The 17,306-nt window shown below is 41.1% G+C and overlaps 2 protein-coding genes across 3 annotated transcripts in view; one reads left to right on the forward strand and one right to left on the reverse strand.

The window, feature by feature from the left end:
* The first annotated feature begins 595 nt into the window (after nucleotides 1-595).
* On the forward strand, nucleotides 596-6,880 carry ccnh (cyclin H). 2 transcript variants are annotated; one of them, XM_078250520.1, is made up of 10 exons: nucleotides 596-766; nucleotides 889-1,007; nucleotides 1,101-1,223; nucleotides 1,329-1,402; nucleotides 2,881-3,094; nucleotides 3,689-3,852; nucleotides 4,118-4,188; nucleotides 4,309-4,414; nucleotides 6,464-6,527; nucleotides 6,633-6,880. In XM_078250520.1, exons 2-10 carry the CDS (start codon nucleotides 891-893, stop codon nucleotides 6,657-6,659), a joined length of 960 nt encoding a protein of 319 aa, XP_078106646.1. In that variant the 5' UTR covers nucleotides 596-766; nucleotides 889-890; the 3' UTR covers nucleotides 6,660-6,880. The 2 variants fall into 2 exon arrangements, with proteins under 2 accessions (XP_078106646.1, XP_078106645.1); XM_078250519.1 differs by having other exon boundaries at nucleotides 596-758.
* A 102-nt stretch (nucleotides 6,881-6,982) lies between these two features.
* rasa1a (RAS p21 protein activator (GTPase activating protein) 1a) overlaps nucleotides 6,983-17,306 on the reverse strand; it is a 33,340-nt gene continuing 23,016 nt past the window's right edge. The window contains exons 5-26 of the mRNA XM_078250518.1: nucleotides 16,992-17,062; nucleotides 16,237-16,354; nucleotides 15,930-15,961; nucleotides 15,756-15,808; nucleotides 15,425-15,575; nucleotides 15,179-15,257; nucleotides 14,733-14,856; nucleotides 14,417-14,573; nucleotides 14,156-14,243; nucleotides 13,698-13,778; nucleotides 12,236-12,393; nucleotides 11,988-12,064; nucleotides 11,685-11,857; nucleotides 11,423-11,582; nucleotides 10,979-11,121; nucleotides 9,160-9,275; nucleotides 8,921-9,007; nucleotides 8,679-8,746; nucleotides 8,502-8,590; nucleotides 8,265-8,342; nucleotides 8,041-8,175; nucleotides 6,983-7,944 (exon numbers count right to left, since the gene is read on the reverse strand). Coding sequence (XP_078106644.1) covers nucleotides 7,861-7,944; nucleotides 8,041-8,175; nucleotides 8,265-8,342; nucleotides 8,502-8,590; nucleotides 8,679-8,746; nucleotides 8,921-9,007; nucleotides 9,160-9,275; nucleotides 10,979-11,121; nucleotides 11,423-11,582; nucleotides 11,685-11,857; nucleotides 11,988-12,064; nucleotides 12,236-12,393; nucleotides 13,698-13,778; nucleotides 14,156-14,243; nucleotides 14,417-14,573; nucleotides 14,733-14,856; nucleotides 15,179-15,257; nucleotides 15,425-15,575; nucleotides 15,756-15,808; nucleotides 15,930-15,961; nucleotides 16,237-16,354; nucleotides 16,992-17,062 — 2,322 coding nt within the window. The 3' untranslated portion in view covers nucleotides 6,983-7,860. The remainder of the gene's footprint in view (nucleotides 7,945-8,040; nucleotides 8,176-8,264; nucleotides 8,343-8,501; nucleotides 8,591-8,678; nucleotides 8,747-8,920; nucleotides 9,008-9,159; nucleotides 9,276-10,978; nucleotides 11,122-11,422; nucleotides 11,583-11,684; nucleotides 11,858-11,987; nucleotides 12,065-12,235; nucleotides 12,394-13,697; nucleotides 13,779-14,155; nucleotides 14,244-14,416; nucleotides 14,574-14,732; nucleotides 14,857-15,178; nucleotides 15,258-15,424; nucleotides 15,576-15,755; nucleotides 15,809-15,929; nucleotides 15,962-16,236; nucleotides 16,355-16,991; nucleotides 17,063-17,306) is intronic.

The following is a 17,306-nucleotide window of genomic DNA, read 5'->3' on the forward strand; positions in this document are numbered from 1 at the left end:
TGGTCATGAAGCAACTATTCTGAAGTTTCAACCAGGTAGTGAGTGAGGAAGTGGAGGGAACTGTTCAAATCAAAGCAGGCTTCCTGATAACTGGTTGGCTATTGTATGGACAAATAGTCTTACACACCATGTAAGGATAGGGCCTTGTGGATCAACCTCATTTATCTATCTATTTCATTTTATTTTTCAAGAGCAGGTTGGTTGTCTAACGTTTCTCAAAACGTCCAGTAGGGGGTCCTTTGTATAAGTGGTGTATTTTTTGTCAAAATGCAAAGTTACATTGTTTGTAATCAAAATGCTTTGGTAAAAAAAAATAGATAGCCTAGCCTAAGCTAAATTTAGTATTAAGTAGGAATTTGTAACATTTAGATTACAATAGTGTTAGAGCCAGAAACCTTTGCATTTTTTTTTTTAAATGAATCTAATACCAAGCCTACTTAAATTAGTGTGTGTGTGTGTGTGTGTGTGTGTGTGTGTGTGTGTGTGAGTGAGAGAGAGAGAGAGAGAGAGAGAGAGAGAGAGAGAGAGAGAGAGGCCTACTGAGAAACATTTCTTGTGCGTACTGTGTCCTAATTTACGGTACTAGCGCGTCATCAAAACGGGACAACGTTGACGCAAGAGAGTGGCGACGCGCATCAGTTTTATTATTGCTGGTGTACGTTTTCGTATTTTGTTGATTTTAAGTTTCACGAGGAATTACAGAGGCGGTTTTGTACACAGCTGCCTACTCCTTCATTACACCATTGTCGTCGTCAACGGTATCCGGGTTTGTTGGACTAGCGTATATTTAGACACACATAAAGTGAATGAATGCTAGTGCAACGTTGTTAAACTGTGAGCAACAACTCTAAGCGTTACTGTCACTGTTGTTGTTTCCTCGCCCTGCAGCCATGTTCCACAACAGTTCACAGGGGAAATACTGGATCTTTAAAAGTGACAACGAAGTTGAGCAGAAGCGATACAAGGCCAACCAGAAATTCCGTAACAAGATACTAGAAAGTGGGAAGGTAAGTAAAGTTAGTAACGTTACGTTACACAAGAACAAAAGTCCAATGTGTGACCGTTTCCTTCACCTCCTCCCGCCTCTCTGTCTGAATCAGCCTGGGCTGAGTGAGTCCAAGTTCTTGGAGCGTCATGAGGAAGACGTGTTATTCCGACACTATGAGAAGAGGATGCTGGACTTCTGCAATGCTTTCAAGCCTGCAATGCCCAAGTCTGTTGTGGTATGTGTGTGCTTTCTTTACATCTGTATGAGAACAATATATTTATATAATAATAATATATTACTGCCGGAAGATATCTGACCTGTGTGTGTCTCACCTGTGCAGGGAACAGCTATCATGTACTTCAGAAGATTCTACCTGAACAACTCCATTATGGAGTACCACCCTAGGATTATCATGTGAGTACACATATGTTTTGAGGGGGAATAAAATAAGCAAGCATTTCCAAATTTGACCCGTTTTCAAAACGTTTCTATATCAGAAATGTGGGTTTCTTTCAACCAAACTGTCAAAAGAAATAACGTGGATGGTTCCGTACAACGCTCTTCACAAGTATTTCATATATATTATAAATTAAAAATGATCAGCTCACTGCTGTCATTAAATTTGGGTGTTTTAGTCAATTTTGTAGCATTTGAGGAAAACAAAGATAAAAGAACGTCAGAAAAAGCACCGGAAAAAATCGACAAAAACATCAGAAAAAGTGACAAAACTTAGAAAAACGTGACTAAATCATCAAAACATCGGGAAAAGTGTCAAAAAAGATAACCAAAACAATGAAAAAAAGTTTACATTTTTACACAGAAAATAGGGGTGCAAGATATATCGACTCAATATCGTTATCGCAATATTATATCGAAAGTGTCGCAATAAGTATGCAATATTTAGTTTATTTTGTGGAGCGCTGCGTCCCGTCCGTTGGCTGTGTGGCTTAGTTGTTTGATTTAGAGCCCGCTTGAAACGCTATAATGATCATGTTTCATTGGCCAGTTACCGTGCCACTTGCACATGTTTGTGCACGTCAGCACACGGGTCCACTACGTCACAAACCCTATGGAGCGTACCACGTGACGTGTGTGCATATTTCAACAGAGTGACAGTGTAAGTGAAGAAATAGAGACAACAAAATGGAAAGAATCAGAGAAGCAAAAGAAAAGTTGTGTCCTGTTCTCTTTATTTATTTTATACTGTCCAACCAGTAAAACATGTCCTGTTCTGTAGATGTGGTCGTTATTTATTTATTTATTTATTTATTCATGTTGTACCAGTCCAACATGACTGTCGGTTGAAATAAACCTTGCGTTGTAAGAAAACTTGTTTAATTTGTTAAGAATCTATTTTGATGCGTTTTCCCGTAACTTTTGTAATTTTACGTTTGTTTACAAATATCGAAATTAATATCGATATCGCAGTATCACATTTTGTCAATATCGTTCAACCCTAACAGAAAAGCAAAGGTGCACGGTCGACGGGAAGACAACACAAGGGTTAAAAGAACAATAGCTCTAGATAATAGTGGTAGGATCCAATTATTGAATCAACACATGAATTAATAAATTAACTTCAGTTGTGTGTTCCAAAATGCTGGAAGCAATATTATTCGGAGCAGATACATAATATTACCAACATATCTCTGCTTTGTGTTATTAGCCGTAGTTTTAAAATGGTGTGTACACGTGGCGTGCCAGTTCCCAATATGTTATCAGATCCTCTCAGCTGTAGCCTGGTTTCTGGACATCGAAATGGGCCGCCCACATCTGCAATTTGATTCGAAACACAACTAATTAACTGGCAACTAGGGAACTGAGGGAAAAGAAGTACTGATCTACTGTATGTGGTCTATGCAACCTATTTCAAACTCCCCTTCCTGTTTCAGGCTGACATGTGCATACCTGTCCTGTAAAGTGGATGAGTTCAACGTGTCCAGCACCCAGTTTGTGGGCAACCTCGTGCAGGAGACCCCGGCAGGGCAGGAAAGGGTTCTGGAGCAGATCCTGGAGTATGAGCTGCTGCTGATCCAACAACTCAATTTTCACCTGGTGGTGCACAACCCCTACAGACCGATGGAGGGCCTGCTCATCGACCTCAAGGTAGGGGGATTTCTGGAGAGCTTCAAATAGTACTCTTAAAATATCACAACTAGCTAACCAAACAAGTAGGGGTGGGGGAAAAACAATCGAAAATCGTATGTATCGAGATTTCTTTTTTTTGCGACCATTTTTTAAAAAATTGATTCTTTTCCCTTGAATCTGTGTATATATATATATATATATATAACAAGGATTTTCCTTAGTATTTTCTGTTTATACGGTACCTCCGACGGCGACTACATCACATCCGTTTCCAGCAAAACGGAGCGAATGCAGAAAATCCATGTTGTGTACTTCTTTACAAATGAAATAAATGTCAGACTGACTGACATGTCACGTGCATTCTCATGATATATTGTCTCTAGAAGTGGGTTATTCAACTTCTGTTTTTGTTAAAGAAGGAAAAGGTAATCCCATTACTATCAAATTGCACTACTTCTAGAATCACGATGAATGAAAATCGCAATACAAATAGAATCGGGACATAAGCATATCATCCCATCCCTACTAAATAGTTGACATTTTGTGTCCCGTCTCAATGAACTATGTCTTTTTTTTTTCTTTTTTTTTTATAATATACATTTCATCTCTCAGACAAGATACCCCACACTGGAGAACCCTGAGTCACTGAGGAAGAGTGCTGATGACTTTCTGACACAGGCAACCATGACAGACGCAGGACTGCTGTTCCCCCCCTCTCAGATCGCTCTAACAGCTATACTGAACAGCGCCTCGAGAGCCGGTCTCAGCATGGAGAGGTGGGTCTCTATAGACGTGCTCAGGTTAAAACAAGGAACATTGCGAAGTGTGACTTTTGATAAGTGGATTTTGATTTAGTGATGATGAACTTCATGACATCTCCTTAAATAATCAGCTGACCATCATTAACTCATTTGCTTGTATTGCCAGTAAAGGGAAACGTGCAACCAGAATAAAAACCTTCAACTGAAATGTCACTCAAGAAGAATTGTTAAGTGTGCAAATGAACACTGGTGCTTTTGTTGGGTTGTTTCACATGCCTAGCTACCTGACCGAATGTTTGGGACTGAAAGAGGACAAAGAGACTCTGTCAAAGATGTATGACTCAATGAGACGTAAGTAAACTGCACCCCCAGTGTGACACCACGAGATGGTGATATTGAGCCACTGTTATAAAGATGCAAAGGGCGAGTCTTATCTGACATTTTAAGTACACGTGTTCTCTGTTCATCCAGGGATGAAAACCCTCTTAAAGAAGTATGAACTTCCCAAACCAGAGGAGGTGAATGCTTGCAAAAAGAAGTTGGAGAGGATTCATGCTGAATTTGCCAGTTCAAACAAGTAAGGAGATTAAGTCCGATACCACAATATGTTGTCACACTACACACTACCATTATAAAAGTCAGAATTTGTGACTTTACTGTGACGAAAATGAAATGTCTTATCTAGTCCTTATATTGAGACAGAACTAGTTTAGTGTAATTTTGGGCACATTTTTAGTTTCAGCACTTAATAATGTTACAATACCAAACGTTCTGAAGAGTTGTGCATTGGTGCTGGTGTGTGTATGCTTTTGTAATTGCCAGTGTAATTTCTATCGCCCACGCCCCCAAGCAAGCGACTCAAGTTTTCCATTGTCATACATAGTAACAGTTTTATTTTTTAGCCAGGTTGTCGTATCTAAGATGCAAAAGGTTCAAGGTTCAGTCTAAGGTAGAAAAATAAAAAGGAACACATCATCAGTTGTATGAAATACAGAAAGCAAGTACAACAGCACGCCACATTCCTCCCTACATCACCCATACCATGTAGCACAGCTGATATTGGTATCGCTGATGAGGAGACGTTTAGGCTCATTCGACATCATTTGTCTGTCGCCAGCGGCCTGTTAACACTTGGTGAGGTCGGTGAGGTCCGTGGTATCTTCAAGTGCAACTACAGTAAACAGTTTGGTAAACTCTTGAGCTATGACAGGCACAGATTCAGACTCTGCAGCTGCTTGAATCATCAGGAGGCACACGAGGCCGACCCCTTATGACTTTGAAGTTGATAAATCTGTGCGTGGCATGACTTCTCAGGATGTAGATCTATATGAAAACAGTCGGTGCAGAGGTGTACTGAAACGCCACCTGTGATGGCAGGACAGCAAGAGAGACTGCAAATGCATGAAAGCTTTTGTTCACACCCCCAAGGCTCATGGGTGGGTGGGTGGGTGTGGGGGATCGGGGGGTGGTGATGTTGGTTAGAGCAGCATATATGTAGGCCCACACACTACTGTATAGCAGGATCCATTCAGGGTTAACACATGCACAGGACAGGTTACAGAGATCTCCTACAAACTATCTTCCAGCTCTGTTCAGCTAGATCAAACACAAACACCTTTTACTTCTATACAAGCCTAAGTATATAATATCAACAAACAAAGCATTATATAAAAAATTTAACAAGTGGTTCCAGTGCTGCGTGGTAGTTTATACACAAAGACAGGGGAAGTCATTAGTGGTGTAAAGGAAGAGCTTGTAATAAAACCAGGTGAAGTGGCCGCGCGGATGGTGTGTAGAAAGGGGAGTTAAGGCTTGTGTCATCTTGGAGAGAGGTGCTGTGTTTAAAATTCCCTGATGACGGCAGAAAAACGCTACTTCATGACTTTGGATTGCCTCCCCTGTAATCCTCGCAAGTGTTTGTCCAAGGAAAGGAGTGGCTGATCAGGGTGCCACATTTGTCTGGTTGTCATGTCAATCACCAATCGTAACCAGTCAAACTGAGGGAGTGGCAGGCATACCAGGATCAAAGAAGATCAGACGTGTCTGCGGTAGACTGTATCTCAGGTCCATCTTCATAGAAATCATCTCTTCAAGGTCTTATGCGACAAGGTTTCTTATCAAATTTTTATCAGTTCAACACACTGTCTGTGTCTGAAATATTTTGGGGCTTTGGAAGGGGCTCTGTATAACTCACATTACCTGGATGGCAGCAGCCAGTGACATGATGGTGCACTCTGTCCTGTAAGATAAAGTGGACATGTTTGTAAAAGGCACATGCTTGGAGAATCACTTAACTTAAAATGCTATGTCAGTACATACTGTATATATTCACACATGGCGTGAACGAGTCTAAATGAAGTTGCATAACGATTGAAAGTTAAAAGACATGGGGAAAACTACAACTACTATTGGTGATCATGAAGGTGTAGTATAAAACTAGATGCCACATTATCTATATACTACCTTAATGAGTGTTAAATGGACTTGAAGGGGTTGAACAGAATGAACAATGTTCACCAACAGTTACGGCTTGCAAAGATAAGTTCTGATTCCGAGTTATTCTAAACTTGCCGTTTTGTTACGCGCCGACTTAACTGCTCTTAGTAAAATTACTTTTGTATTGCAGCAAACGAAAGCGAGGATATGAAGAAGACGGTCATGTAGCAAAAGAACCACGTTTAACAGAAGAGGTGAGACAGTATTTTGCATTACAGGCTGACATTCTGACAGACTTCGTTAAGCTACATCATTCTTGTAAAAGTCTTTCTGAAATTAACTTTTCTTTGTCATTGCAGGAATGGACTGATGAAGACTTGGCATGAGCATTTACCCTAAAATGGTTTTGGATTTAAAGTTAATATACTAGTTAATTTCAATATTAAACTGTCAAGGTTGGATGACCAAGCCATTGTGTAAAGCACAGTGGAGTGTCAGACAGTTATATAGTTGCATATGTGTACATGTTATATTTACTTTCTACAAGATATTGTAGAAACTTGAGTTTGCTTTTGTCCTGCAGTAAAAATAAATATATTTTTCTACATTTTGTCTTACTGTTTCTGCAGTTAATAAATCCAACAAAGCCACATGATGCTGTGTGCATACATTTCTCCACCTTTGTCAGGGGACAATGAATGACTCAATCTACTTTACAAAACTGTTTAATAAGTGCATGCATGTCCGATACAGTCCGTACTATTAATTTTTTTACTGCTGTAAACAATTGCATTTTACTTGGTTTCTCTGATTATGTGTCTTGTCTGGCATTGAGAAGTTTCAAAAAAGACTTAACCAAATAATCAAAATAGCTGATACAATCGGAGGAGGAAAAAAAAAAAAAAATGCAGCTCATCTCACTTATATACTCATGATTCCAGCAAGAGAATTTATTCTTAAAATAAAATAACCACTTTAAAAAAAAAAAAAAAAAAGACAGAAATGCTAGTTTTAGCACTTTGTGGATATTGTCACAACCTTAAAATAAATCAGTCAATTACAGTATAAAAAGCATTATCGCTCATAATCCAGTTACAAGAAAAGGTCACTGAGAGAACTAGCTTTTTCCGGTCAGTTTCCTCATTGAATAGGAGGGGGAAAGGGGGAATACACTTTGGCAACATGTGCTATCAAAACACATAGTGAGTACAAAGAAACTCTTGAAATCTTAATATTTGGCCCTCATGATGAAGGGAATGAAATGTACCCAAGTCAGAATTTGTGAACACAGTTTATAAGGGGAAAATATGTTTCCTGTGCATACAGCTGTCAGTCACTGGTGCAAGTTGTTTTTGTATTTGTGTTTTTAAGTACTGTGTTGTTGGTTGTACTCAGCAGCGGTTGTTGCATAGCTCTCTGGTGGTGAACGGGATAAGATGGTGGGTGGGTGGGTGGGGATGGGCGGGACTGTTGGAGGAAGACGTGATGAAGGGGTTGCCATGGTGATGAGGGTAGAGCATGCTAGGTCTCCTCTGCGCTGCACTCCGGTGGAGGATGGGAAGATGGGAGGAGAGGAGGAGTGCAGTACTACCTGTTGCTGTTGGACATGGCATACTGAGCCTGCTTCTGCTGGAGCAGCTCTGTGATGGCCAGCAGCTTTTTCAACACATGCTGCAGAGAGGAAACAGGAATTAGATAAATCCTCTGAAACAGGACGGCATATATTGTCCTGTGCGTGCACAGCAGTGCATCTCATCAGTCTCTGACCTGCTGTGCTCCCCTCTCGTTGCTCAGCGTCCGGAGCTCGTCTGAGTGTGTGGCACAGACCTCATGCAGCGCAGCCAGGTCCCGGGACAGGTCCGTCCTAAAGTGCTCTGTGGCTTCAGGGAGGTCAGGGACATTCTACGAACACAGTGGACATTTTTCTAAGCTTGTGAAGTTTAGTCGGCAGTCAGGGTCGGCAAGAAAGAATAGTACTCACTAGTACTCACCCCCAACTCATCCAGAAACATGATCATCCTGTGTTTGTTGTTTTTGATGAAAGGGTTCACACCCTCCATATAGGGCTCCTGTTTGAGGATAGAACAACCCTTTGTAGAATGAGTCTATCATAACTTACAGCAGATGTAACAAATACCATTGCAAATGACTCCACTGATGTATAGCCACTGTCAAAACCAATATATCTACTCAACTGCATGCTATTGTTTCAAGTACATAATCCTCACCTTAGCACCGAATTCAACCAGGTTGGCCAGGTTCTGGACAGACTTAGCCACCAGTGTGAGGGTCCTGCCTGCTGCTGAAGATGGAGGGTCTGCAAGAAGAGAGGGTAGTATAAAACACACATAACGTTGTCACATGGCAAATAGGGGGATTTTGTGTGTTTTTCAACAGATGCTTACCAGCAATGATGTTAAACAATCTGGGGTTGAGGATGGCAGGGCAGATGAGTCTTAGAAAGACGAAGCCACTGGAAGAAGAATAGATGAAGTAAGTTGGACTGAATAAGAACTAACGCTACACAACATGCTACAATTAAAGTTGTAATTCTAATGGGCAGTTAACACAGACAAAAAGGTATGTTGACAGCTTTTCAACTCTCAAAAGAAGTGTGTCCCGACATTGAGTATTTGTATTTCTTTACCTTACAACTCTGGTTCGCATGGTGGTGTTGGTGGGCCATTTCTGCTGCACAGACTTCTGCAGACAGCCATAGATGAACCTCAATGTCCTGGATGGGTCATCATCACAGAGAGACAATGACATATTATTTGGGTTTATTAGACCTTTGGCTTTGTATTTCTGCATGAACAGCCAGTTTTGAGTGATCTACCCAGAACACAGAACACCACCGTGTGTGAGTGTATGTGGGTTTGCTCTTACGGCGGTAGGATCTCAGCAGCCATGAAGATCTTCTCCACCAGCTCAGACAGGATGTTGAGGAGATGAGCAAGGTTCAGGTTCACATCCTCATTCTTTTCCAGTTTGGAAGGGTTCAGCTTAAAAGCGAAGACAGAGAGAGACAGAAGCATTTCATTCAAATTCACAATACATGACTGTGAACCATGAACTAAAAAAATAAATTCATCCCACTCTACAGTAAAAGCAACATAATACTTCTTATTTGTAACACAAGAGAAGTAAAGAAAAACACAAAAGCTTATGCACTGACTAAAAACGCATATCAATGGGTGTATGAGCTCTCTAAAAGGCGCTGACACACCAACCCGATTATCGGCCGTCGGTCAGTCTGGCGAGGTCGGTGACTCGAGTCTGTTCGGTGCGTTTTCGTGCCGTCGTCACTCTGCGTTCATTTTGGCCGATTTGACATGTTGAATCGGCCAGTGGGCAGTCGGACTCAATGACCAATCTGATTGGTGGAGTGCTAGCCCTTGACTAACGAATCAGTGCACGAGAAAAACGGAGCTTACAACCCCAGTATCTTCTTATTACTAGCCATCGTATTTTCTTCTGTTCAGCGAGTAATGACAACAACGATCCTTCTTGACAACTATCACCACTCTCTGATGAAAACAATGACTGACGACAGCGTGCTCTGCGTTTACTAGGTCTAGAGAGATGTTCCGTCATTTCCGGTTTTCATTTTTTGGGCAACAATACAGATTAGCGCCGCCTGCTGTTATGTATTACGTCTCGCACACGCGCAGAACTTCCCCTCAGTCGGCGTCGCTCCGGTGTGTTCCGAGGCACGTTTTTGACCTCGGGGAGCCGACTGATCAGTCCGACTGCCTTTTCTGCCGACGGTCGGCCGTCGGGTTGGTGTGTCAGAGCCTCATGAACTTTTTTTTAAAGTGCCCATATTATGAAAAAAAACAACACTTTTTCTGGGATTTGAGGTGTTCTTTTGCGTCTCTGGTGCTTCCACACGCATACAAACTTTGAAAAAAATCCATCCATGCGGTTTTGAGTGAGATACGGTTTCTGTGTCCTGCCTTCAGTCTCCGGGTGAGCCGAAACTAGCTGGCTAACCGCAACCGTTAGCTCCTAGCGTTAGCATTAGCGTTTGCATGCTAACGCTAGCATGCTACCTCGTTCTCAATAGCAAAGCACTGCTACAACACACACAAGTTCACCATAATCTACAAAAGAACTACTTACATGTGCGCCCTAATTTAGAAGTCTCCCAGCTAATCCTGCCTTGTAACTGACTGAAGTTGGAGAAACAGCCTTTCTTTTACTGTCTATGGAGCTAGCTAGCTGACATGATCTACATCTGAGCTACTGCGCATGTGCGAGTGCAATCAAAGATAGTACAGAAGAAGAAGAAGAAAAGAGGTCTCACTCTGTAGCTAAAACAGAGACCAGGTGAAAAGAAGATCTGCAGTAGTGAGAGGGAGCGGTGCAGTTCAACAAAAATATGGTGTTTTTTCGAAAATTAAACCATGTAAACCTATTCTGGTACAACCTTAAAATACAATTATGAACATGAAAATGAGCATAATATGGGCGCTTTAAAAAAATATAGATTTTGACTAAGGCTCACAGAGCAGCCTCGACCTCAGCCTGGTTGATGTGGTGTCGCTCTATGTTCTTCGGCCAGGCTTGCAGAGCGACTGCACTGATATGATATATAAATGCCATGTGCTTTTTAACAGTGTACCACAGATACATGCAGGGGAAAATAGTTTAGAGACTTGTATTGCTGTGTGTAAGAGAGAAAAACCCCTGTGTAGGTCTTTACCTCGCAGGACTGTTTGCTCTCCATGATCCTGAGGATGGTGTCTTTGAGAGCATGGTGGACAAATGGTGTGGCTGTGGCCTTCATGTACTGCTCCATCAGCGTGCTGGCCAGTGTGGTCGCTCTGAACAATGTCGTGGCTTCGTCTGGTAGCAGTGCACAAGCAGAGAAGGTTATGCAAGCGTACGCACACATGGTTGTACATGTTTCTGGCTGAACGCGTCTCCACGAACAACCAAAACATTAAAGCTGAACCCTGTAAAACACTGCAGACTGAGGTGTTGCGATGAAAAAGGATTGAAGGTTTTAGCACCAATTTACATTACATTTCATTCAGCATTAATATACTGTGGGTTCTTTGGGTAAAATGTATGCAGATGCATTATTTATTATCCATAATGCTTGTTTTAACATCCCGGTTTTTGTTATTATTGCTCGCTTCCTCACCCTCCATGTTAATCTCTCTGTCATTGAGTGTCCTGAGTAGAGGGGCTTCAGCCTTCTCGTGCCTGAAGATCCGCAGAAGAAGGCTTGCCAATAAGGTGCGGTCCTGACCACACACATGGGCCAGACCGTAGATGACGTGGAACTCTTTCTGCAAGATCATCTGCAGAGGACACACGACAATGATATCATTGTCATTTTAAGTGAATAACAGCAGACAGTTAATGGACATTGCAATCAAAAAAACCTTTTCGGCCGATCAGACCTCTTTAAACTCGCTGTACTCCTCTTCGGGCATGATCTTCTCCATGGAGTAGCGGGCACGTACACGTAAAGAGCCCGGCTCGATGCCCTTCAGAGGCACGTGGGAGCTGAGAGGGAACCACTCATCAATCATCTGGCCCTTCTGCAGACGATTCAGCTGGCAACGCATGAACACTGAGGAGGAGAGAGATTGAGGCGTGAAAAGGTGGGAGAGATGTCAGTTGTGAAATGAAACAAAAGGAGATAAGGTGAATGCAGAGACCTACAGGATTACATTTGTTTTAAAATGTGCAAATGTACTTACAGATGTCACTTTCTTTGCTCTTTTTTGTTTTGTTGCTCAGGCTGATTTCAAATCTGTTGATTTCACTCGACAAGTCACTGAAACAACAGATAAATATATTCTATAATTCTGTAAACCAGTAGAGAAAAATGTTAGCAATTCAAAGAAAATGGGTTGCTGGAAATGTGAGTTGGATAACATAGAGAGAAAGAGCAGTGGAAGAATCCAAGGGAGGAAAATATTCACATTCAAATATGTGACAGACTCACTCAAAGATAAACTCCTCTGTGAAGACAGGGTTCTGCCCCTCCCTAGGGTGTGTTTTAGCCACCTGGACACTGTTCAGGTAGATGTTACAGTAGGGGTTGGTGAAATACTTCACTGGCAGCTTGTGGGCCTCCTCCACATACAGCACCAGGCTGCTCACCTGAGAGAAAAAAAGGATTAAGCATGCAAAACGTACGCAGCAGATAACATACATACATATGGACGGGTTGTAAGCATTGCTGAGCATATTCAATAATATTCTAAACTAAAAATGTATATAATAAATTGAAAACAGTTAATGAATACAAGATTGTGAGAATATGAAATCTTAAGAGGACAGCAAGAGACTGTTTTCAATCTGCACTTGCTTTCTTTTACAGCATTTCCAGCCATTACCACCCACTCCTGATGACCCACCCCACCTCTAGAGAATCTGATCTTTCCCGTTCATAATCTGTCTGTCTTGTCTCACAGAGAAAATAAAACATGCATAGTCCTTACAGATTTTTTTTTTTTTTGCCTAAGAATTGCTAATAGTTACTCATTTGTTAAATAAGCCAGCTATATATGAAATGAACCTTATTGTCTTTAAAATTAAAACAAACATTTTGACATGCCATTTGGGAGTGTGAACTTGTTCACCCATTTTGGGAAAAAGTACTAGAATACAAAGGCAAGTGGTTCGGTTCGACGGTACCTTTATCACCAAGATGATGTCTATTTGGGGACCAAACAGAAATGCCCAATATTTCAAAGTATGACTTCACAGTCATAAAGGTTGGGGTGGTCACGGCTGGCCGAATTATTCTCAGATTATGGAAAAGTAGATGGAATTTATGTTTGAAACAGTATCATATGAACACATGTTAGCTAGGGTCAATGATGATGATGGGAACTTTAGAGGGCATGGGACAGTGTTTTTGCTTATAGCCCCTCTGAGACAAGGTAATGCCTTGGTTATACAGTTCTAACTGGTAGATGTTTATTTTGGAATTTCTAAATATGTTCATGTATCATAGACCTTTGTACATCTGGTAACCAAATGTAAGGATGCTGTCGGTTTACTGTATGTATACGTAAGTAAATAAAAACTTTAATGACAAAAAAAAGAAGTAAAAAACATATATTTAAGGGATCGCTAGGCATGAAGCCTTCAAAAAATTGAGTTGAGCCAAGTCGTGTGGGAAAGGTGTAATTATGCAGTAAAATGATTGACTTGTCGTACAACGGCAGTACAATTAACTTGCTCAATGTGTGACAAGACAGCCATGATAAGCCAGGTATTTTTAATAAATACATTTAGCCACTTCAGACCTTTCAAACTATTTAAAAGGCTTTCTAATCATGTGGCCTCCCTATCACAGTAATGCTCAACTTTGATTCATTCTGAACTTCAAATGTTATGATATGATCCATCTACTGCTTTACTTTGTGTACATGAACACACGCTGATGGAATACGTACCTGTCTAAGCCTTTTGTTGGAGGTCGGCTGAGTGGTTTTCCTTAAGTTACTGCAGAAAGTTTGAAGGCATTTCATCCAATCCTGCAAATACAGACACTGTCAAAACACTTGTAAAACATGGTTGTCATGGGCTCTGTCTCCTTAAGAACTCACAACACTGTAAACTGTTCACACCGTTTGTACTTATACAAACCGTTTGTACACATACAAAGGTCCTGATAACCACTGTAACTAATTATCCAGTAGTCCTCTGTGTCTGATAAGAACCAGTTTGGGCTGGAAATGTATTTCTTTTTTTTAAACAACAGGAGCAGTTCACAGTGTTGAGAGTCATCTTCAAGACAGAACACATACAGTAGTTAGTTTTTTGGAGCATCTTGACAAAATAGATGTGCATGTGCTTCTACCGTTTGATGAGACAGTAATCAGTGACAGGGCAGTGCTGAACCTCTTATTACCTGTGCCTGCTCTGGAGCCTCCCCCGCAAAGTAGAATATGTACTGTTCCTCACTAAAGTGTTGGACCACAATCTGGAAACAGTGTGGCCTGAAAAAGTAAAATAGAAAAGAAGATGTCAAATTACTTTGTACTGTGTGATACATCATTTTAAAGAAATTGCCTTCATGTGGAGTCTGGGTGACTGATCATTCAGAGCTGAGTGACAGTACTTCCTGCCAACTTTACTGAATTAGACCAAGAGCAATATTTCGACATCTCACCTGCCAAACAGACTGTCATGCACACCATACACGGAGCACACGCTTAGGTCGATCAGCCCTTTGGGTTTGGTGGCCCTCTTTTCGCTCTCAAAGTAGATGAGCTGGGCATCGTTACCCTCCAGGATGAAGTAAAGGTTCTTCCATCGTTTGCCTTTGCCTAAAGGTGAGAGGAACCACAGCAATGTTTATTGTAATGGTAGATCCTGACTGACATGACAACAAGACAAGACCGAGATAATATTATTCATGGTATTACATGGGGGCTACTGCATGTCCTTATAAAAAATGATATACAAAGCAGAGGTTACATATATACCTTTGTTGAACTGGAGGTAACCTTTCTTGACAATGTTTTTGTAGAAAGCGTCTTTTGTTTTCCGTCTGATAGTGTTATAAATTTCTCTCCCATCCACTGTGTCAGTAAGAACTTGTTCCTGGTGCTGTAGTGAATATAAAAACAAAATCAATCATTGACACAACCATCAAACCAACTCCATTCAAAGGGCCAGCTTACATTCAATTATTTATTTTTTTAAATTAAGTGCTATATCTATTGCCCCAGAGAGATGTTCAGCAAAATATATATATATGTCTCTTCAGAATTCAGCATTTGAATTCAACATGTGCTGACATCAATATTTGGATATTTTGCATGGCAGAAAGGGTATATTCAATGTGAGTATTTAAATATTATCCAACCCCTTATATGGTTAAATGCCATCCCATTAAGGCTCAATAACGCTAATATACATTTGTACGTACCTGCACTGAAACGGGCTCTTTCAGGTTGTAGCCCTCGACAATCTGCTCTTTCTTGTAATGGTCGATAATGTCATCAACACTGCCAGTGAGAGAGTGAGAGCAAACAAAATGCAGCACGTTAACTGCCAGTCCAAATACACAGTACACGCTGGCTACGACTTCAAAAATGCTACAATTAGCATATAATTTATCTTGATATTATTCTGTTACAACGACCGCCGATGGCAGGCACATTGCCAGACATACCTGTTGTAGTACCTCCCCCCCATCATGTACTGATTTGTGGGGGTGGGGGAGATCTTGAACCTTTGGATGTTTTCATTGGTGCGAAAAAAGAGGGAGTAGTCCCCAGGTGTGTTGTCTGATGGTCGGACTAGAAAACCGCACACCTGGCCAACTATGAAATGAGAGGCGGCAAAACAATCAGAGCGAGGGAGAAAGACAGCGGTTTTAGTGCATGCTCAGCATTGTATTTTGATAAATGGAGTTCACAACTCATTTCTGACAAATACAATGCACAATAACGTCACAAGTGATTAATAATGTTCGCCTAATGCAAGGCAAAGAGGAATGGTACCTGTCATCAGCAGGTTGTAGGCCTCTTGCTTGGTGATCTTTCCGTGATACCAGCTGTTCAGGAGATCGAACAAGAGAACAGGAGAAAGAGACACGGGCAATCAAATTAGCTCAATCATCAAAATGATCAGATATTGGACAATAAGACAAGTGAGTTCAGTGCAACACAACTTACGCTTTTCCCTCATGTGGATCCTCCTCCCGCCCCTGAAAAATATCAGAAACAGAAATCTGTTAAGAGACCAACGCTAATGGACCAATGACTGAAGTCTTTGTGACGTCTATGGACTGCTATGCTGTATATTCATATGTCAAATCACTACCCTGGGTGCTATGCTAATGCCACTTTGGTATGATATATTGTAGTCACATCACATTGGTTTCTTTTGATGCCACTATTAATTTCGTCTTTAATTGTCTGAAGTTTTGAAACACAACTTCTAAAAAACATATATAGCCTTCACATCTTGTGCTATACTTACCACCTCCTCCACCAGATCCTCCACAATGAGGCCCTGCTCCTCTGTGCGTACATTGGTCACCCACATCCAGCCATCATCCAGTTCATTGTGAACAATAAACATGTCCCCTTTCAGGAAGCTGAAGATACAAGTTAGTCAAAAAGGGCATAAGGAGAAAGCCATAACAGTGCATATTGGATGAAAAAGGTTAAAAGAAGACGTGTGTAACCCACTGTAAACTGCTATACATATGACACCATATTTCTCTATAGCACTTTTGCTACGTCAAAGCATTCTCATCTGGATGATGTAAAACATAAACTGTCTATTTCTTTAGTGACTATTGTAATACCAGAGCATTACCAGCAGGTGTCTCCTCTGACTCATAACATTTGAGGTAAATATTGCATGTCTATCCACTCCATTAAGCCAGTGGCTCCCTGGCAGACTCAGGGTTGAGGTCGACTTCAGACAGATGTTTATCAGATTTAGGAAATCAGGGATAGCTGGGATCATCAAGACTGTTTTTCATTAACAAGTGAGATGATGTGCTTTTCAGGCTGCTGTGAGGGGAAGAGCAGGCCTGTGAAATGCCCAAAAATCAAAGGGAGCAATATAATCAAATACTATATTTTTAAGCCCAGGAAATCATCAGGGCTTATCTGTGTCTCAAAGATTACGGATCATACTTATGACAGTAGAAAGCGGCTGGTTGGATAGGAAAATGGTATAACACAAGGAAAGTCTCTTTTGTACAGTTACACACAGATGCGTACCTGATCTCATCAGTATCTGGCACTTTGGTGTATGGAAGTATGGCCCTGACTCTCCTCCTGTCTTCTACAGGCTGTGGAAACATGCACACAAATATAAAACCGTTATTTTTTAGCCTCGACCTTCCGAAACCACATCTATGTTAAATCTCCTAATTATTGCACAAAATCAAGTATTCTCCTACAACTCCCTGGGAGATATATCACACTCCGCTACAAAAGCTAATTAGCATTAGTTTAAACTTAGCCTAAAACAGTTCTGAATACTGCCTGAAGGCAAAAAAGAAAGGGGAAAAGGAAGACATAATAAAATACGCC

Source organism: Sander vitreus, chromosome 5, assembly GCF_031162955.1.
Source record: "Sander vitreus isolate 19-12246 chromosome 5, sanVit1, whole genome shotgun sequence".
Taxonomy (NCBI): domain Eukaryota; kingdom Metazoa; phylum Chordata; class Actinopteri; order Perciformes; family Percidae; genus Sander; species Sander vitreus.